This window comes from Nelumbo lutea, chromosome 1 (assembly GCF_056320005.1).
Source record: "Nelumbo lutea isolate HS-2025 chromosome 1, American lotus-T2T, whole genome shotgun sequence".
Taxonomy (NCBI): domain Eukaryota; kingdom Viridiplantae; phylum Streptophyta; class Magnoliopsida; order Proteales; family Nelumbonaceae; genus Nelumbo; species Nelumbo lutea.
Window position 1 is genome coordinate 90690986 of NC_142684.1, and position 22528 is coordinate 90713513.

The window sequence follows — 22528 nt, forward strand, 5'->3', positions numbered from 1 at the left end:
GAGGAAGAAGAAGAAGAAGATATGAGATGGGTGGCAGAATAGTCCTCAGCCATCCCTAATCTATTATATATAAGAACATTACATAATGTTACATAAATAGACAAGAATGCCCCTGATTAGTGATGGGACACCTAGTCAAAATAAACACTAAATAAGATTAGGCCCAGTAGCTAAGGCCCAATAACTAATGACTTAAGACCCAACAAAGATAAACATACAAATTAAGACAGCCGAAACAACAAGCAGAACAAGAACATGCATACCAGTTGTCACAAACTCTATCTGCTGAAGAGGTACACAACATGCTTTCATATTGTTGCTTTAAATGCTGATGAACTGTTTAATTTGAATTGTTATTGAACTTCACATACTCTTTCAACACTGTAGTATGGTTATTTTAGTGGAATATGTGCTCTTGGGTTTATCTATATTGTGTCAACATGCTCAATAAAATTGTACTCTTTACTCTAGATTAATGGCACGTGGTAATAAGGTGATCTTGTCTTTTATACAGATCAATTGATGTTTATTTTCTGAAATCAACTATAAGATTTATCCAACTATTTGGTTTCTCCTACCTGCTCCACCATTCCTAAATATTTCTTTCTAATTATGTCATTAGTCCAGGAAGAAAAAATTTTGCTCACTACAATTCAACTTGATGTTTTTTTATTGTTAATGAAAAATCTATATTAAAAAAAAAAGACAAGGAGAAAAAAAAGAATAGAAGGGGCCCTGACGTAAGCGGCAACAAACCAGAAACCATACAAGAAACAACCTCAGCCGAGAAAACAAGCAACACAACCCAAGTAATGTCTTGGACACCCTATACCTTGGGGGTAGTGACACTTAGGTCCCCAAATTTTCATTTATGACAGAGAGCTACCTTGTACTTTCAGATTCCAACACTCTACTCTCACCATTAGCATTCCGTCTGTTTTGAACTTTTTATGAGATCATTTTTCCCTATCTTCATTGCATCTCCAAAGCCCAACTTTTGAACTTTTCCTATCTTCTTTCTTTTTTCTTTTCAATTGTTTAAGAGATAGACAAGAGTCAAAAGAGGTAGAGTGGTCCTTAGCTAAACAAGGGGCTGCAAGGTAGCAATTGTATTATGTAATGTAGTTTATGTTTTTTGGGGATGACATTCTTGTCATCAAATTGTACTAACATCACATATAACCAATTCAATTAAATAATTTTTGCTGATAAAAAAGAGGTAGAGTAGTGTTATGAGTTCTCTGAGCTGGTTAGAATCAACAATGATGGATTATCTACCTCTTTCAACTCTTCTTTGTCTCTCTCTTAAACAAATGAAAAGAAAAAAAAGAAGATAGGAAAAGTTCAAAACTTAGGTTTTGAAGATGCAATAAAGGAGAGGGAAAAATGTCTCGTAAAAGTTCAAAGCTGAAGGAATGAATGATAACAGTGGGAGCCGAGTGTTGGAATCTGAAAGTACAGGGTAGCTCTCTGTTGCAAATGAAAGTTTGGGGACCTAAGTGTCACTACCCCCTAAATATGGGGTAGTTTTCTGTATTCTAGCCTTCATTTAATCAATGAAGTGGTGATTTACAGATTAGAATGAGTAATCAGGTCATTCTTATTCACCAATATATCATGGAGGAAATTATTAGCACCATTGGAATCAACAAGAAATTTGGGGTCCTTTTCTTTGGTAAGCATCATATTGTGATTAAATATTTTAAGCAGTTTCATGACCTTGAGGCCATTAAAACTTGGATTGGCATGTGAAGATGGAGTAAGAAAAGAAGAGTGAGTTAAGCAATAAAGCATGTAATAATGCGGATCTGATCCAAAATCTGCCCAGTCTATACCAGTATTTAGTGGGTTGGATCATTACAAAAGGCCACTGTTTTTAAACTTGGATAGATTTGGGTCCACCCTATACTCTTTCCCTTTAGAATCTGACACATGATCTGATAAAAACTATATAAAGGGATTGGATAGGCATTCACTCCATTAGATCTAACCCAGACCTGGCCTGGACCCAATAGATCTACTATGGATCAGGCTGACCCAATAAATCCAATCAGGCCCTGTTATACAGGATCTGGACAGGCCCTTGTTCCTATGAGTTGGTTTAGGTGTTGGGACTAGGCCTACCCCGTCCTGAACTGATAAGGGTCCAATATTGTCTAGATATGTCATTTGCCAAGTTTGTTACTAAATGACTAGGCTTGCAAGTCTAACTATCAAGTTTAATGTTGGTTTATTATAAAAAACACCAGCTTTTAAATATGTTAGCATAATTGGTTCTGTTGGGTCAGGCCTGATAAGCTGATTTCTAATGGGGTCAATTCTGGCCTTTTTGTAGTGCCTAGAGTCTGCTTGGGGTGATATTTCCTAGCCTAGCCCATCATCCCACAATTTTCTGGGCCTGGGACTAGGTTTTCTATCAGCTTTGGGCCTGCCCATGCCTATACCAGGTCTGCATATAAAATGGGCTTGGCCTGGCCTGAAGGGTTGGAGTTATATATCTTTAGGCCTGGAAAGCCAAGATGCCCAGCCTGGGCCTGGGTTTATATTTCAGACATAGGCCCAGGCCTGTCCTACGAGTATCCCTAGGTTCTGTATTGGGACAAGGTCTGCCTATTTGTTGGGTCAAGAGACTCAAGACCAAGTCTACCCTGATATGGTCCATACCTGACCAATTGACAAGTCTAGAATCCAATGAGGGGCCTTTTCCATTTGGATCTGGACCAGGACCTAGGTCCTCTCCAAAGCCAGCCCATTTCATGCCTATAGTCCCTGATGGGAAATAAGGGGCCAATATCATTTGTAACATAGTCCAAGTTACTTGTTCTTTCAGACTCCAAGGTTAAGGCAGGAGAATTAGTCAGGGTTCATGGTAGGGGAAAATGCAAAAGAACTATCAGCAGAGCTAGTAGTTAATTAGGCAATAGAAATATTAAGATATATGGAGAATGATGTAACTCTCATAAAAATAACTACCTTTTTAGAGCACAAAATATCAATTTGCTTATAAGTTTTATATGGGGTATGATCATGCAAAATCAGTCTTTCAATTGTTGGTGTTTTTGCTTATAAAGCTAGTAACTTATTTCAAACAACCATCTTCTATTCTAGTGTTGAGTAATAACTATAACATATCCTAAATATTTGTGTTTTGGTTATGAACTGTTCATATTAATTGGACAATGTTAACCACGTATTCCAATAGTTGGGTTCTATTACAACATCTGCTCATCTCTTGCATTAAAGATAACTTTTTCTCTAAATGTTATCTAAGCTCATTCCTTTCATCAATTAGGAGAAAAATGAAAGTATTCAATGCTAACTTGATGCACTCTTGTCTTCAAAAAGGAAAAAGCCACAGAACTCGAATTTATCAGATAAAGCACCATTTGTTTTTGATCGTCTCAATAACTCGGATGTGATATCAGTTTCTGAAACACATGATTCTCCAGGTGAATTACAATATTTGATTTGTATGCTATGTTTATTTAGGTTTTGGATTGCAACCCCACACCCCCCCCCCCCCCCTTCAGACTTATTATTTATAGCAACTTTGACAATCACTGTTTATATTAAAATCCCAATTTACTATTTTTGGTAATTTGTGGTTTCTTTAGATTAGCTTGTCTCTATATTCCATGGAAATGGTGCTCTGGAAGTTCTATTCCCAAGGCATTATATTTTTGGTCAGGTTGGCCCTTGTCTTAAATCATATCTTTTTAGGAATATATTAAGAGGCTTTTTGTTATTGTAGTGCTATGTTACACAGGTACAGGTATGAGCTTTAAAATGTAACAAAGTTTTAGGTGTCATACTTGGCAAGCCTTAGAAATTAGGATTCAAGGACTTGTTGGGTTTACTTAATTATACTATTTTTTATAGGTAATTAGCCCTTTGGAAGTGGAATTACATCTCTTTAGCAGGAAGAATTACATTGATTAGAGCTACACTAGTAAATCTCCCCACATATTTCCTGTCCACCTTCTGAATCCTGGCAAGGATAGCAGAGCAATTAGAGAAATACATGAGGTACTTCCTTTGGGAATTGGGAGAGGACAAAAAGGATCACCAAGTCAAACGGGAATAGGTTAGTAATCCTAAGGAAAAAGGGGGCCTAGGAATAGGGAACATTGCCTTGAGAAACGCTTCTCTACTAGGTAAGTGGTTATGGAGATTTCCTTTTGAGAGTGATAGGCTTTGGCACAAGGTAATTGAAAGCATTCATGGGCTGGAAGGAAGTAGCTGGGATGCTAAACTAGCCCCTCATTCTTCCTCGGCTTCTCTTGGAAAAGAAATTCACCAAGTTTACCCAATTTTCCTCAACTTTACCAGATTTGATGTGGAAAGGGGGGGGGATAAAATACAGTTTTGAGAAGATTTATGAATAGGGGATACTCCACTTAACGACCAATCTCCTAGGCTTTTTTTTTCCATTCTCTTCTAAAGGGGGAGATTGTATCTAGAATGGGAACACCTCCAACTGGGATGAATTGGAGCCTAGGGTTTAAAAAAGGCTTAGGGAAAAGTGAATGCTCTTCCTTGATCCACCTACTAGACATTCCAAGGAAAGCTCACTTGGACCCTTCCCTTGAGGACTTTAGAAATTGGTTGGCTTCTCTAGATGGTTTAATCACTTGTTTGTTTTTCAAACTCTGTCTCTCCTAGCCCTCAAGGGGTGGACTTCTCGGTGAAAGAATTTGGAGTAAGCCTATCCCACCTAGTGATTTAAAAGGTGCACCTCAGGCGCGCCTAGGTGCACAAGCAAGGTGCATTTTAGGGTAGGCGCCTCGCCCAAATCCTTGGCGCAAAACTTTCAAAAGGCGCACGCCTGATGCGCCTAGGCGTGCGCTTGATGCACCTTGTGCCTTGGCCCAAGTGTGCGCCTTTTGAATATTGTATGCTTTTTTCTCTTTTTTTGAACCTAGCAGTTGGGCCAGGGGCAAGAACTCCCTATTTTCTAATGTTGTTCATTCATTAATCTTAATAAAATATATTCTTAAAAGGCAATTAAAATTATAAAATCATTATTTTTTGTGTGAGAATTAAGAATTTAAGACCCTAACATGGACTTGTTTGGGCTTGCCTCGAGGTTCGTGGCACAAAGATGACTCGTAGAATCAGGAATGTAATATGTTTTACATCACATTAGCTACTTGAAGTAATGCGATTGAGGACAAAAAGAGATTGTGGGCTTTACATGCTTGAAAATGTTTATATGTTTGATTTTATTTTTAAATTTTCTTTTAAATATGCTTTACATGTTATGTTTATGTATTTTAATTTTAGATAATAGGTTTTTTAAACCATTAATTTTAAAATTTAAGTTTATATTTCTTATTAATGTTATGTTTAATATTTTTTATTTTTTGCTTTTTTTTATTTTTTGGCATTTTTTTGAATTTTCTGACATTTTTAGCTTTTTTTTTTTTGTAATTTTCTGCCTTGCTCCATAAAGGTGTACACCTCGCCTCACACCTTTTTTGCACCTTGCACTTTTAAAACATTGATCCCACCTAATATTCCAGCTTTTTGTTGGGAAGTCTTCCTCTTCATATGTGATTCTTATGCAGGGGCAATGGTGAGACCTTATCTCATTTGTTAATCTCCTGCCCTATTATGCAAAGAAACTGGATGTTTTTCTATTCTCTCTTTGGTTGCAGGTGGGTCCCCCCTCAAGATGTGGTGGGCATTTTCAATTCTAGCTTCTTAAGGCAACCAAAGACTAAGGGAAAGTGCTCCAGAGAGTCACTAAAGCAACTATCTGTTGGGTGGTTTGGGATGAAAGAAATAACATGATTTTCTCTGAAAAAAGCAGGACTTTGGAGAAGTGATAGATAGCATGATATGGGTAAAAACCTTGGCTTGCTTCCAAACTTTTTCTTTTACGGACATCTTAAGACCTTGGACTGAATTGGCTCATTCTTCAAGGATATTAGATAGAGCAAGATTGGATTGGAAACCTCTAGAAGGCAACAAATTTAAGTTGAACTTTGATGGGAGCTCCATTGGAAATCCGGGAATAGTAGGAATGGGAGGGGTAATCAGAAATTCAGGGGGAAGGATTCTGGTATTATTTTCAGGACCAATTGGTTTTGGAAACTCTTTGAAGGTTGAATTGATGGCTCTTTTGCAAGGCCTCAGATTAGCCAAACAACTTGGCTACAGGTTGATCGAGGTAGAAGGAGATTCAAAAGTAATCATTTCATGGGCAAACACCAATAGATATATCCCTTTGACTTTGAGACATGTGATGAGGGAAGTGAGTCAGAAGGAGTGCAAATGGGTTTGCTGACTCTCTGGCTAAACAGGGTGTAACAAGACAGTAGTTGTTCTGGGCTGTTTTGTAATGTGGGTTTGAAAATAAGGAATAACTTTCCTATGATCATGTTGTATTAATCACCTTTTTTAATCTATTAATACAAATGGATTTTGCTGATAAAAAAATACTTTTATAGGGGTAAATCCTTAAACCTCCTTTAAGGTTTCTAACAAATACCAAAACCTCCCCTCACTTTTCTAGAAAGATGTTCACCTCCAATAATACCCCTATTTAACTTGACTTTAAATTAAATAGACCAAAATGGTCGTTGTGGTTCACCTTTAAAATATGAGGTTTTACCAAATTCATGTTCACTAAGGGATTTGCCTTCTCAAATCAATGAAAAATGTGAGCATTAGTGCATCACCTGTTGTCCAATGTGGCCGGCAGATTGACCATGTGGCTGATCAAAATTGTTGGCCTGAAAAATCAGGCACCAAATGTCTCTCCTGAAACCACTCCTGCTAGCCACATATCACCTAATAATTTCTGTCCATTGAAAATTTGTAAAAGTAGAAACCAAAATTTGAATTACAGACCAACCTCTGATTGGGATCAATTTTTACAGGTGGCATATTTAGAAGACAATCTTCAATTTTGATCTGCCATGAAGCCATTAATTTGGGCACATAAAAAATCAGGTGACTTAGTTACAGCTGGAGCCATCATTCGACTGGATTCTGGTCCAATCATATCCATTCTTGATTTCCTTGTCTTCGCTGACCAAAGTGCATTTATGTTGCATAGATTTTACGGTTTAGATCTTTCCTTGTATTGAGGGTGTCAGAATTGTTAGAAGTAGTTAACAGGGCAGTATTGTCTTTTTCATGTTATCCTTTCTCTCTTATATCCGCTGTAATTTTCCTAAGGGTATTGTAGTCATTTCTGCCTTAGTAGAATGTTAATACAACCTGGGTTGATAGTAAGGAGAAGTGAACAGATTTCTCCTTTCTAGTCTTCCCTCTTTTCTTCTCCTTTTCTTCTCCTTCGCTTCCCTTTCTCTTCCTATCTTCTCTTTCTTTCTTCTATCATTTTCTTCACCTTTTTCTTACTTTATTAAAGTTGGAACAGAGGGGATCAGGGGTATTTTTGGTATTATTCGAACATCCAAAATCCAATAAGGGCATTCTTGATATTTCCCCTATTCTGTCAAGGGGTAGTTTTAGTATTTGTTATAAACCTCAAGGGGGGTTTTAAGGACCTTTCCTTTTTTTGATAATAATACAGATCATGCAAGAAATCAATGGGATCTGTGTCTGCATTGTATGTACACATGATTCTTTCAGGGTTTTTTAAAGAATCTATTAATACGATATGGTAGTTGTAACCTGTTAGTATGTTATTATGTACATGGAACCAACAGAGTCTCTTCTTTTACATTTGTCCGATTCTTTATTTCCTTTATGGGGAAAGTTTTGATAAACTGCACCAAATGGGTTTAGTTGAAAAATAGTCCTAGAAGTAGGGACTGTGTTTGAAACAAAGAAAACTAGCAAGAGAAGATTAGAGAAGATTAGAGAAGAAGAGAGAGCTGCGCAAGAAGGGTTAGAGGATGAAGTGTTCGAACTTAACCTCCCTCTAACTCTCTAATACTCTTTTATTAAGTTCATCTTTTAGTAATTACAAGAGAGGTTCTTAGTTGGACAAGAAATTACAAAAGAGGAACATAAAAGAGTATGGGCCCAGAATAAGGCCCATTACAAAGAAGAACATAAAGATAATATACAGTAATAGCCTATGGGCCATTCGGCCCATCTTCTCTACACTCCCCCTCAAGCTGAGCATAGAAGTCAATCATGCCCAGCTTGCCAGTGTCATGATGAAGTCTTGCCTTGGAAATGCCCTTGGTGAGAAAGTCTGCCAATTGTCCTTCAGAAGTGACGAATGGAAGGCACACTTCTCCGGAGGAGACTCTTTCTCGAATAAAGTGTCTATCAACTTCAATATGTTTGGTTCGATCATGTTGTACCGGGTTGTGAGCAATGTTGATGGCAGCTTGATTATCACAGTACAACATCATGGGTCTGTCATGATCAATCCCAAGTTCTTCCATTAAGGACCTTAGCCACAACAATTCCGAGACCCCATGTGTCATGGATCTATACTCTGCTTCTGCAGAGGATCTGGCCACAACAGATTGTTTCTTACTCCTCCAAGAGACAACATTACCAGCTACAAGACTGCAATATCCTGAAGTAGATCTTTTGTCATCTATATTTCCAGCCCAATCAGGTGGTCATGCTTGGTAAATAGGATTCCTTTCCCTGGAGAGCCTTTCAGATAGCACAAAATCCGTTCTGCTGCTGCCATATGAGTATCTCTAAGAGCATGAATGAACTGGCTAATGCAACTGACAGCATACGCAATATCTGGTTTGGTCATGCACAGGTACAGAAGCTTCCCAAGAAGTCTCTGAAAAACCCCTTTGGCCACAACAGATTGGCACATGGGGACATCAAGGTCTGGGAAGGATGATTCCAAAGGAGTTGAAGCAGTACCTGTTATCTCATCTGTGATTCGGAATGTATGAGCTTCATCTGTTGTAAAGAAAACCACTTGCTCATTCCTGGATCTCTGCCTTTGATACACTTTGGGATTATGGATAGGGCGAGGGGGAAATAGGGTCCCTAGGACAAGAGATATGAAGTGATTGATCCTCCTTTGACTCATTTGGTGAGGATACAGGTTTGTCAAGAGGCTCAACTGGGACAGGAAGAGGAAGAGCAAAAACTTGTGACAGACTCTCCCCCTGTGGACAATGCCCATCTTGAGAGGAACCATAAAAAAGAGAAAGTTCATTAAAGGTAACATCCATAGAGACATGTCGGGTGCCAGTCTTTGGATCAAAACAACAATAACCCTTTTGTGTGGGGGAGTAACCAAGGAAGATACATTTGTGGGCCTTCGGTTCAAACTTGTGTCTTTGCACACATGGAACGTGAACATAGCAGGTACAACCAAACGCACGAAGAGGAATTGAGAAGAGATCATTATCTGGATGAAGAAGACTGAAGGGGGATTTAAATCCTAATACCCTGGATGGCATACAGTTTATGAGATAGGTAGTAAGTACAGCATCACCCCAAAATCTTGTGGGAACATGTGAGGCAAACGAAAGGCTCCTTGCAACTTCAACAATATGTCTATTTTTCCTCTCAGCAACTTCATTTTTTTCAGGGGTTCTAACACAGGAGCTTTGATGAATGACCCCCATGTCAGACCCCATGTCAGAAAGATACAAGGATAAACTCTTCTCAAAATACTCTTTTGCATTGTTAGATCTGAAAACCTTAATTCTGGTATCAAATTGAGTTAGAACAAGCTCATGAAATTGCCTCACAATTATTGGGACTTCATCTCGGGATTTCATTAAGTATATCCAGGTGAATCTAGAGAAGTCATCAATAAACAAGATAAAATATCTGTAACCCCCCATAGAGGATAAATGGTATGACCCCCACACATCAGAATGCACAATATGAAAAAGAAAAGAGGATATTTTATTGCTCACAAAGTAATTTTTTCTACAATGCTTTGACAACTGGCATGACTCACAATTGAGACTGGACACACTGACTCCCTTAAACAGTTTTGGAAACAAATGATTTAAAGCAGAAAAAGGTAAATGACCCAACCGACAATGACTCAACATAATTTGACTAACAGACTTTGAAAAAGTAGAACCAAAAGCAACATTCTTGGGATGATCAAAGCATTGGCCAGGGGTGTCGAGCAAGTATATTCCATTCGCTTCATGGCCACTCCCAACCACCTTCTGAGACTTCAAGTCCGAAACACACAGTGAGAAGGGAAAAAGGTTACACAACAATTCAATGATTTGGTCAGGCTACTTACAGACAATAAGTTGGTATTTAATTTAGGCACATGAATAGTGGAAGATAAGAGTAAGGAGTCTGTAGCCTTGACAGTTCCCTTGCCGGAAATAGGGGCAAGAGAACCATCAGCTAAGGTGATTTTGTCACGGCCAGGAAGTAAATCATATGAAACAAATAAAGTGGAAATGTTGGTCATGTGATTAGAAGCACCTGAGTCTATGATCCAAGGGGTTTTGTGTTTACCTGAGGTGGATGCATGATGAAGATACACCTTCAAGCTGATTGATCATCTTTCCAAACTTTTCATATTCAGCTTTCATGGCTACCAACTGTACACTGGTAGACTCAACCTCTGTATCTGTGCCTGTGGCTGCATGTGCACTTCCTGTCTTTCTACTATCATTCTTTTTTTGGAATCTGATAGATATAAGATTGGGATGCAATTTCCAGCACTTGTCCTTTGTGTGTTTCAGCTTCTTACAATATTCACACACCACTTCCTTCCTTCTTGTGCCACTGTGAGTTTCTGTAACCCCTTTGGGTTTAATTCCCATATTTGCAAAATGATCATTGATACCAACTCCTTGAACCTGCACTTGCATTCTACTTTCTTCACTGCTGACCAAAGTATATGCTTGTGACAATGAAACATCTTCATTGGACAAGACGTTTTGCTTTGTAATATCATATTCAGAACTCAGCCCTGTCAAGAACTCAAAGACCCTATTTCGTTCAACCAATTTTCTATATGTTTCAGCATCCTTAGAGGTATCCCATGTCACAGCCTCTATCAAATCAATATCTTGCCATATAGATTTTAAGGTTGAGAAGTATGCTGCAAGTGACTTCTCCCCCTATCTTAGATTCTTCACATCACTTCTCAGTTTGTAAGCTCTAGCAACATTCAACTTCTGGGAGTAAGTCTCTGCAACATTATCTCAGATTTCTTTAGCCGAATTCATCCACAGATAATGTTGACTGATCTGTGGTTGCATTGAGTTCACAAGTCACCCAATCACAGTATAATTTTCTTGTACCAATCTCTCATAAGATGGATCATCCTCTAAAGGAGCTTTCTTGCTCCTAGAAATAAAACCCCATTTTCCTTTGCTACAAATATGGATTTTCACTGATTGTGACCAAGCCAAGTAGTTGGTCCCATCAAGCTTGACTGTAGTTACAGCCAGCATAGAATCGGTTGGGGTTCCCAAAATCTGCCCATATTCAGCAGCATTCTTGTTTTCAAAGTTTGAGAAAATCATGTAAAGTTCGGTGGTAGTTCTTTCTTTACTGTTTCAGCCTTCAAAGGACACCCAACAACCTCCAATCACAAGGTATTTCAGATTCTAACAGTCGTTGTCCCAAAGAGGAAGAAAAAGACCACAGTCCTTAAGAGACCTTTTGTCAAACACTCAGTGTGCAATACTTAATAGCCTACTGTTAATTAGAAGAAACCACTTCAAAGTGTTCAGTATAGGTCCAAGAAGAGGCTGGAATGAAGATGAGACTAGTATCACTTAGTTTTAAAACAGTCTCAACAGCTTCCCAACCCAATAATCAGCCGAATAGGACCTCCAAAGCAACCCAAAAATTTTTGAGTAGAAGCAGTCCAGCAACAGTGGGCCGAATGAAGCAGTCTCAGCATCTTCCCAACCCAATAACCAACAGTAGTGATTCCAGAGGTATTTCGGCTACTTGACAGTCCAGAAAAGAAATGAAAAACAACCCAGAAATCTCTGGATTAAACCAGACCAGAGGACAGCCGAATAGCTGTACTGTTTCCAAAGAAACTTTAGATTTTTAACAGTCCAGAACAAAAAAAAAAACCCAGAAACAACTGAGCAAAGACTTACAGTAAGAGAGTCTCTGGTTTGAACCATAAACCAGGCCGAACACTTGTCCTCTAAGATGACTTCGAAAACCCTTTTCTTTGATTTCAAATCAGGCCAAACAACTTGTTCTCTGATTCTTCCTAGTCACCGAACCCTTCTCCAAGTGTATAGAAGCTTGGGCACCCTCCAATGACCCCTAAGAACCAGGTGGATGACTGTAAACTTTCAGCCCTAGAACATCCTCATGTAGTTGGCTGAACTAGAACCGCATGAGGGACACGCCAAGCAATGGCCTGCTCTGATACCAAGTTGAAAAACAGTCCTAGAAGTAGGGACTGTGTTTGAAACAAAGAAAACTAGCAAGAGAAGATTAGAGAAGATTAGAGAAGAAGAGAGAGTTGCGCAAGAAGGGTTAGAGGATGAGGTGTTCGAACTTAACCTCCCTCTAACTCTCTAATACTCTTATATTAAGTTAATCTTTTAGTAATTACAAGAGATGTCCTTAGTTGGACAAGAAATTACAAAAGAGGAACATAAAAGAGTATGGGCCTAGAATAAAACCCATTACAAAGAAGAACATAAAGATAATATACAGTAACAGCCTATGGGCCATTCGGCCCATCTTCTCTACAGGTTTTATACTTCATGGCTCATAAAAATTGGGTGGTTGCAAAACAATAACATTTTTTTTACAAATCCCACTTCTTTTTGATGCCATTCTAGATACCTCTTTTTCCTATCCCTTCTTGTCCTCATTTCCCCCCTTCTTTGAATTGACAAAGAAAGCACTTTGCAGGTCAGTCCATTGCTAATTACATATATTTGTCACATTCTCTTTAGTTTACATATGTTATATTGTCATTCTTCCATGTGCATCACTTTGATCTGCGTAGTATTAAGATTTGGTATTTCTTATTCAATTAATAGAAAACCATTTCTATACCCTCAACTACAGAGAAGCCATCCTCCCAAGATCCTCTCTCCACAAAAGTCTGTCAATGGGTTGTCCCTGCATATCGCAGGTAAAGTAGCAAGCCCATTTTTACATGCATGTAAATTCCATCTTCTGCCTTATTTCCATAATTTGGTATCCCCTTGGCAGGGCAAAAGTCAGAGGAGTCCTCCTGCAGGATACAGAAGGCAGTGAAGATAACTGAAAGGTAGATTTTATTATATGTTTATTTCAGCTTCTTCTTACTGTGAAAAGTATCAGATTCATAGAACCTTGATTTTCATTTGCCAAATAATAGAACCTTCTAGGTTTTATGCATGTATTAGCGCAGTGGCTGATGGATTAAACCAGGTTTACATGTGGGGATCTGCTATACACTTGCCATTAGGTCCCCTTGTCCTAAAAAGAGTTGTATAATCTATAATAAATATTTTCAGATGGCATGTCTCTATTTTTTTATTTTTTTTGTCATTTTATTCTGTTAATATGAATACAGAATGAAATGTTTGTCTAGAGGCAAGCATGTATTCCTACAATCAGTGGTGACAAACCCAGATGATCAATGTGATTAAAGAGTTGATGTGCTAACAGACTTCCCACCAATCCTGGAAAAGCTCTCTGAGCTCTCAAGGTTGACAATCTTTGTCAGTGACCTGACCAATCTGATGTACAAAGAATGCTTTCTAAAACGAGGTCTTAGTAGTAAATGGTTCAAAGTTCAAATCATACTAAATGCTTGAGAGAGACGGAGATGGAACACATTCTCATACACCACTAAATCCTCCAATGAAGGTGCACTCTCACTTGCTGTTAAACCGTCTTCCTTGGCTATTGTTCTGAGATCCATCAGAAGTCTGACAACTTGGAGGTTGGAATTTCTACTTCCTAGTAGAGTCCTGAAATGCACATGTAGACATATTTCATTGAGTGATAAACATATCCTCTTTGAAGCTATCACAAGATTCATGCTAACTCTGTTTCTCTTATTTTTAGAATTTTATGGTTTGCTTTAGAAGTCCAATTTGTGGGTTAAAGCATAATACACTATATCTCAAGAGGATCTGCCCTGAAAACAACAACATTCATATCTCACCCAGCAAATGAAAAACAGAAAGAGGAGAAAGAAAACCAAAGGAAATCTCATCACAAATTTCTTAAGAATATACATATCTCATGTTGCATTTTCTTTCTGCTCTAAGTAATGCAAGATGTAAGTACAATATTTGTGTGGTCTTTCTCAAAGAACTCACCAACCTAAAAGCTTAAGCTATTAAGTGAGGTTGCTGATTAGTTTCCTTTTTTTTTTTTATAACATGCCCCCTCATGCGAATGCCTACTGGGCTTGAAACGTGGACAAGCACAGGCCTACCCATACCTTGTTCTGCAATTTAATTAATTATAATGGGGGCGGTGAGGATCGAATTGAACGCTACACCACTTGGTCAAACAGGTTCTGATACCATCTCAAAGAACTGTGAGTAGGTTTTTATTCTCCAACAGTCTTTCCATTCAAGAAGGGTACTCGTTTTGACCTCTCGTTTTGCTTTTCTTGCTCTTGAAGAAGGACCAGAAAGCAGGTAAGCAACCACCAATGTGTCTGCAAAAGATATATACATATTTAGCTGCATGTTTATCAATTACGAATGTATATACAACATCTAACTGCATGTTTATACATGTAATTGTTACTTCATACCTGATAGATAGTCCAACTTTACATTTTAGTTTTGGATTAGAATCAGAGTACATATTGTCTAACCAATTCTTATCTTTAGATTGGATGATGAAGACTTGTCAGTTGATTTAAGTGGTAGCCACCCAGACTTAACAGACAGGTAACACTTGAGCCATTTTCAAGAAATCTGTTATTTTAAATGTTATAAAATTTCCAAATGCTTCATGGTACTTGTACAAACCAATTTTGAAATGAACCCTTCTCACAAGGGCTGTCATTCCATTTGTGAAGGCATCACAAGGAAAATTTTATGGAGTTCTTTTTCTTATGAAAGATGAATCAAAACTGGATCTAGAGGTATTAAAACAAACTTACTATCTCTTTATCTTCAAGCCTCTTTAATTCCAAAAATAGACAGGTCGCAAAAAAATTTAATCATGAAAGTGAAGGAAAAGAAAACTCCCTTTCCTTTATAACTAAAATCAAGCTTTTTAGACCTCTTAAAATTTAAGAATCGGTCAAATTGATGTCTATGTTATGTATATAATATGTTAGATTCTAAGCAGTTGAGGAAATACCTGCTTCTACTACTATTTCTGCTACTGCTGCTACCACTGCTCGAAGTGCTTCCTTTGCTTCCGCTATTGCTACTTGATCCACCGTAGTTACCCTCTCCTGCCACTGAGAGCCTTTTCTTCCACCACTCCTTATCCACACCTTTTTCAGGTCCCTCTAGCGATTGGGGTTTAGGAGAAACTTTAGAACAGCTACCTGTTGCCGAGTTCTTTTTGTTCTTCTTTTTTGAACCCATACTAGTTGGGAAAAACATCTTAAGAAGAAAAACTCCACTATCCATGCTTCCATTTCGCATAATTTGTCTCTTCTTATCACTTTTCTTGATATTCCTTCTTCCTTTGTCACCCTGCATCTTGGCATCAATATTTAGAATCCCATCTTCATCCACAGTTGCTTGTTGAACTCCTGGCATCATTGGCTGCTCAACAAGATCTTTCAAAGATAGCTCGTAATTGGACTCGGGCATGTTTTGGATCATCTCCATCAATTCCCGCCGGCCTCTGTCAATAGCCTGTGAGCGAGATGCTGGGGAAAGATGGTAGTGGTGGTGGTTGCGCCGTGGGTTCAATGGTGAAGCTTCAGTAGGACTAGAGGGTGAACTTGCTTTCCACAAGGGTGGAGACGAGTCGCCGGATTCATCTTCAATTTGTGTTTGAGATCCAAAATCTATTCCACTGCTACCTCCTTTACCATAATTCTCATAACTTTGAGCTGTTCTTCGAGCCCGGATGCCCAAATCTATATTGCTTGAACTGTCATAGCTGTCATAGCTGTCATTTGTTCTGCTGCTATGTTTTCCAGCAAACCCTTGCCGGAGATCAAGCATTGTTTAGGGAGAGGTGAAATGACAGAGAAGTTGAAGGAGAACAGGAACTGTGGCCTTGTTAAGAATAAAAGACTGAAGAAGGCGTGGTTGCATTATTATCATCAATCCAAGTCTCTTGTCGTTTTCTGCCTTTAATGGTGTGTGGTGCGGGTCATAAAGTCAAGCACTTCTAGATGGGCATACGTAGGCCCAATCTCCTCATTTTCCGTTTCGTGTCATCCTTTTGTTTTCAGTTATGGGAAAGACTACCGTGTTCTTGTGAATCCCAGAATGCAGTTTGCACAATTTGGAAATGGACCAATGGTGAGTGAAATTTCTGCTTATGGCCAAACGGCCTGCCAAATGACCTGCTTATTGGCCCGGAAATCTGGTCTGGTGGTGGGTTGGATGGTTCAACTAGCTGTTTCAACCGGCAAAGTGATCAAACCTATCAAAAACCCAGGACCCAGTCAACTGCTTACCGATTTGACCACCCGGGTCAACTACGGGTTAAAACGTTGGCTTGATCCTCAATTATATAAATAAGGTTCAAACTCTCCAACTGCTATTAATTCTGTAGCCAGGGCATAAAGAAGGTTACACAAGGATACTCTTGATGGTCTCAAATGCATTATTAATGAAAAGGCATGATTTTTCTTAATAGGGTTAGATTATGATGCCTAAAAGACAGGATACTGAAAAAAACTTGTAACCAATCAACAGGTATTCTTTAAAGTGGTAACCAATCAAGTGGGTTTTCATCAAAACAATCAGTTCATCAAAATTGGATTGTGATTTGTCAAGTCCTTTCTGGTATCATATCTTTCTGGCATCATTTCTCCTAATGAAAAAAAAGCCTTTTGTTCAAAATAAAACTGAAGTTTTGATGACCTTGGGGATTTTGGCATCATAGATTTCTCTAATGTATGCTGCGATTCATACTTTTTCCTTAGTGGGGTCTTGTTTGTGACATCAAGACTTGTTTGGCAAAAAATAAGAGAGAGAAAGTTGAGAGAGAAAGAGAGAGTGTTCTCAAGGAATTTCACAAATTTTGTTAAAGAAATTTCTCTCAACTTTATGAAACCAAGACAGCCTAATGGAAAAGAGAAAGGGAACTTTTTGGGTCTGTACGAATGTTTGTGCATCAGTTTTTCTGGTTACTGATGTACAAAATAAAAGGTATTTACAACCAGTGTCAACTTTCAACCCTTTGAACCTTGGGTTGAATGTGTCGCCTGACCTGAGCTTTAAGCCAACGAAAGAAGGGGGGTTTGCTTTTCTGCTTTGTTTGTTCGTGTTTGGATCTATTTGTTTGTGCTGTAATTTCACTTGCACTACTAGTACAAATAAATGAAAGTTCAGACATGAAAATCACAAATTTTGCTTTCGGTTGAGTTCTACCATATTTGGCTTCAGGTTTTAATGTTTTATCATACTTTGTTTGCATTATTACGAAAGTAAAAAATAATGCAAAACCCATAACAAAATTAAACCAAAATTTGGACTCAGAGGCCAATGATTTCAACAGAAGGGATATGTCTGACATTAGGAGAAAAGACAAGGCCAGAGCAGTTCTCACTCAAACCATATATTAGGTGGACAGAATGAAGCCCCACCCAGCTTTGTCTGTTCTTTGTAGCCTAAAAGTCTGCTTTTATTGTCAAGAGTCTGAATCACAACAATACTTTATTAACACAAATTCTTGATCATATGTTTTCAATGTGATCTCCTTACATGGGAACAGATACAGCAGAGTAAGAGAATCACATGGTGGGACCCACGAAGATGCACGTGTGGCAAGTCATTCACACAAGAAAATTAGGGTTTTTCTCTCTTTCTGCGTTTGGGTTTTCTAGAAGATATCTTGGGTGATTGGTCTAGATAATTGGGTCTCTCTTATCATCCACATATATATATATATATATATATATATATATATATTAGTGATGGGAACCTTACCATCTGATATGATCATGATCATATGTCTGTCACATTGCTGACATATCTGACCGCGATGGTGACCTAACAGAAAATCTTGGGAGAATTATAAAATTGGGGAAGACTTGACTTCTGAGCAAAAGATAAATTGTTGTTCACGCCAGAAAACCCATGCCGTAACTAATGACGAAATTTCATTTTAATTTTTTGTTATCGGTATTGGGTCTTATAATGTCCATGAAATTCTGCGAGATTTTGGTTTTTTTGGCTGAAGTCAATGAAATGAAATGTGAAAAACATTGGTGGGAATTTTGAGAATAATATTAAAATAGTAAAATGAACTATATAAATGTAAATGTAAATTTCGTTGGAAAATTTTGCTCATAATTTTGGATATAAGAGAGAGAGAGAGAGAGAGAGAGAGAGAGAGAGAGAGAGAGATGGGTTTATTAGTTAATAGCAGATTTGATGGTTCAACTGGTTGATTTGCTTTGTGAAATTATCAAAATCACCCATATGAACTCTCTTTGTCACAAAGGGTCACCGGTTGATATACAAAAGTTATAAATAGCAAATCAATATATTAAAATATAAGACAAATATAATTGTTTATTTTCTTTATTTTAAAATTAATGAGGTGGACTCGGATCAAATCCGAATCCGAACTGAGACCCCACCATCCAATTAAATTTCGGGTCAGATTTGGATTTGAAGTTCCAATGGTTGGATCAGATTTGGATTTGGTTGGTCTGAATTGAATCCGACCTGATTACAGCCACAAGTGTAATAAAGAAATCAAGGGATATTGAGCTTTGGATACAAAGAAACTTTGGAAAAGAATATCATAACCTCTTCTCCATTTGTTTCATCATTATTCTTCTCTTGGACTCTAAGATAATCATACCAACAAAACTTTAAGGAACAGAACATTGAAAGGGAAAGTTGTTCAAGACAAGTCTTTCTCCTAAACAAACTCCACCAGAAAGATATTCAAGTGGGATATGGCCTCAATTAGATGAATAGACGACAAGCAATGAATTGAAATTTGAAATTATGATGTTAAGTTTGTTGAGAAGCCAATTTTTAGGCTTATCATGATTTTAGTTGGGATGCAAATTTTGTACCCTGTTGTGCACATGCAGGTGCGAAGGGTTGCTTCATTTGAAGAATCTCAATTACAATGGGCTTGAGATCAGACATGGGCCCATTCAGATGTGGTCTCTGTGTGTACACATACAAGTGAAAATTGGGTTGCTCCATTTGAAAGAATTTCATCTCTACTGGGCTTGAGTACAAAAGTTGGCCCATTCAAAATTTTAAAATGCTCAACCCAATCTGACCCAAGTTGCACCCCTAATAAAATGTGGGTCCATCAATGTAAAAGTCCTTGGATCGCAGTTCCTAAGTACTGGTCGCAGGTCAGATTTTTGTCTTTGCCATTTCCTTTGATAGAAAACTATGACAGAAGCTTTGGCATATTATGATATAAAAGAAGCTACATAGAACATATACTATTCAATGTAAGATTTCTTTCCTAAATGAAGATAGAAATAACCCAAAACTTGTACATCAAAATAACTCTATAAAATCATGAATATATGATAAGAAAATTTAATAATTTATAAGAGAAACTCAGTGCTTTATGCACTAAACTGAAGACAGTAGGGGTGCTCATAAAAAACCGAATTAAAAAATCTGATTAACTGAAGGTACGGGTTCAGTTTTTGGTTAATCTAGAAAAAACCTACAGTTAACCAAACAAATATGAAAATACATATTATAAATATAAAAATCTGAAAAGTAGAAGAACCAAACCAATCAAAAACTGAGTTGATCAACCAGTTAACCGGTTGATTTGGTTTGGTTTCAGTTCAGAACATTGCAGGAATCAAATGGACTGGTTCAGTTTGAAATTTATGCTCACGCAAGACCCTTGGAATGAGGAGATGCAGAAAAAAGAATATTTAGGGGGGTGTTCTGTTTTTGTTTTGATTTGCTTTTGAAATCATCAAAAGAAACCAAAATACACTCTTTCTTTCAGAAGCAAAAACAAGTTGTTATGTTTCAAAAGACCATACATGCTTTCAAAACGATTGAAATAATGGTTTTTAAAACAAATTTTGTTGTGGAAATTATATGATTTATAGAATGTGGTATTAATTAAACAGATAAAACGATTCTTTTAATAGTTGAACTTTGCCTTCTAAAACATGCCAAATTGACCTCTTTACAAGCCAGGTGGCTCATTTTCTTTTATGACCCAAAAATTGCATGGCTAGTTTTTTGGTCACTAGGTCATGGATCAGATAGTTCAATAATCCAATTCAACCTCCCAGGTCATTCAAATAAAAATGGGGTGGAGAGTGATTGTCCTAGATGCCATGGTATCCAAAAAGAATAATGCTAAGGTCCCCAAGGGAGAGCCCCTAGGTTGAAATTAACAAGTTTGTCCTCGTTTCTTTGCACCTCATTTGCTAGCCAGTCCACAGCTCGATTTGCTTGTAGATGATTCAACCTCGCACATCTTCTTTATCGCCAGAGAATCATTCATGATGTTCTTCAATTTCTAGGGCAGGTCCAGAACTTACTATAAGCAAAGAATAAATGGTTTGGAGTCTCCCTTAGTAGTTATGGGAAAACCCATGAAATTAAGAGCCATGTTATGGGCTTCCATAGCAGCCCAAGCCTTGGCCATATTAATCGGTTATCCCCAGTTATAGAGGCTTTAATATCAAGAACATGACCAAGATGATTCCTCGCAATTCTACCAATTGAACAATTCCCCAAGTTGTTGCGTAAAGCATCAAAATTTATTTTTATCTTTGCAAATCCTTTGTGGGAAGTCCATTGTTGAGAAGGAGATACAAAAAAGATTTTAACTTTGTGTGAGCGCTCGAGCTTCCACACATTAGTATTCCAGTTAAAGGTCGAATCCAAGTTGGTCGCTGAAATGCATTTGACATTATAAACAATTTTGACCAACAACTGCCCATCGGAGCTTAGTATCCATATCAATCAATCCCCCTCTCTCTTCTGTAGGAATGTATATGGCTTTAATTCTTGACCAAAGATGAGTAGGAACCAAACTTCTCACTTTCTGTTCATTCCAGCTTGTCCTCTCTACGTTCATCACTTTACACACAAGCCTATTATTATTTTCACCTGCTTGCTAACCAACCATATTATTAAGAGAGAGATCACCCACCTAGTTATCTCTCCAAAAATTAATCAAGTTTCCATTGCCCACAGACCAACCACTTCCATTTTTAAGGAGCTCTAGTGCAGAGAGGATTCCTTTCTAAACCCAAGACACTCTCTTCTTGATCTTTACATCCCAAAAGCTCTCATTCTTGAGGTATTTGCTCTTTATAATTCTAACGCATAGATTGTCCTCTTTTTTCAAGATCTTCCACCCCAGCTTTGCCAAATTCACTTCATTAATCCATTTCAAATTCTTAAGAACCAACCCACCTCAATTTTTTGAGTGCACACCTAGTCCCATTTATTAAGGTGAATGAGTTTCTCCTCACTTGAATTTGTCAACAAAAATGACCGTTGTTTCTTGTAAATGTCCTCTAAAACATTGTTTGGATCTTAAAGGACCTCATAATGAATTGAGGCATCGCTCATATTGATTGTTGCATTTAACAAGGTAGTTCTCCCTACTAGAGAGAGAGAGATTCAAGTCACTAAATGTCAATTTATTGCAAGTTTACTTGGTATTTCTCATTAAAGTCACTAAATGTCAATTTGGTTACCTTGCCAACAATGATAGGAATCCCTAAATATTTCCTAGCATTTCTTCCAAATGGGATTTTAAGAAGTCTAGAAAGGATTTTCTTCGCCTTAAAAGTGATGTTGCTTGAGAAATTCACCTCTGACTTGGGAAATTTTGGGTGTTGATCTGAGGCTCTGGCAAACTGATTTAAAATATCAACAATTGTCTTGCATGTCGGGAATGTGGTCCTTGCAAAAATCAGTCATTTGCAAATTGAAGGATGGGAATTTTGGGCCCTCCCCTAGAAATGCCATGATCAATATGGTTTCCAATTCCCCTAGATTCCTTTTCAAACTTTCTCGTAAGTGCTTCAGCACATACGACAAATATGTGGGGGGGAGAGGGGATCATCTTGCTGATCCCTTTCGTGGGCAAGATTTCTTTAGTCAGGGTTCCATTTATTAGAATCTGGTAAGAGACAATTCTAATGCATTCCATTACTTAAGCAATCCAGAATTCATGAAACCCAATTTTTTTAAACACTTTTTCAATATAGTCCACTCTAGCCTATCATAGGCTTTTTCCATATCAATTTTGTAGGACATGATACTTCCCTCTTTTTTTCTTCATTGTGTGCAACATTTCATGAGCAAGGAAAATGTTATCATTTATTTGTCTTTCGGCAACGAAGTCACTCTGGAATGGTAAGACAATTTGGTTCAGAAAGGGTTAATTTTGTTAACAAGAGTTTTTAGAAATGATTTTATAGATCATATTTCATAGACTTATTAGTCGATAATTGTTGAAAGTTTCTGAGTTTTTATTTTTGGGGATAAGGAAAATGAACATTTTATTTAATATCCCATAAAATTTCCCTGAG

The 22528-nt window shown here is 37.7% G+C and overlaps 2 protein-coding genes across 7 annotated transcripts in view; one reads left to right on the top strand and one right to left on the bottom strand.

Moving 5' to 3' along the window:
- Window positions 1-14537, top strand: part of LOC148876083 (uncharacterized) — a 55018-nt gene extending 40481 nt beyond the window's left edge. The window contains exons 1-4 of one of the 3 annotated variants that reach the window (XM_088966020.1): window positions 123-293; window positions 3346-3449; window positions 12940-13006; window positions 13087-13208. In XM_088966020.1, the coding sequence (XP_088822146.1) occupies window positions 256-293; window positions 3346-3449; window positions 12940-13006; window positions 13087-13141 (264 nt within the window). In that variant the 5' untranslated portion in view covers window positions 123-255 and the 3' untranslated portion in view covers window positions 13142-13208. Of the gene's footprint in view, window positions 1-122; window positions 294-3345; window positions 3450-12939; window positions 13007-13086 lie in introns of those variants that run through there. The other 2 variants (XM_088966019.1, XM_088966018.1) reach the window with 2 other exon arrangements.
- LOC148876082 (uncharacterized) overlaps window positions 1-16208 on the bottom strand; it is a 57193-nt gene extending 40985 nt beyond the window's left edge. The window contains exons 1-3 of one of the 4 annotated variants that reach the window (XR_016105516.1): window positions 15190-16083; window positions 14312-14533; window positions 13666-13832 (exon numbers count right to left, since the gene is read on the bottom strand). Coding sequence is in view for 1 of the 4 variants with exons in the window: in XM_088966017.1 (XP_088822143.1) it covers window positions 14446-14533; window positions 15190-16013 (912 nt within the window). In the remaining 3 variants the exon portion in view is untranslated. Of the gene's footprint in view, window positions 1-13441; window positions 13833-14052; window positions 14534-15189 lie in introns of those variants that run through there. The other 3 variants (XR_016105515.1, XR_016105517.1, XM_088966017.1) reach the window with 3 other exon arrangements.
- Window positions 16209-22528: the final 6320 nt, after the last annotated feature.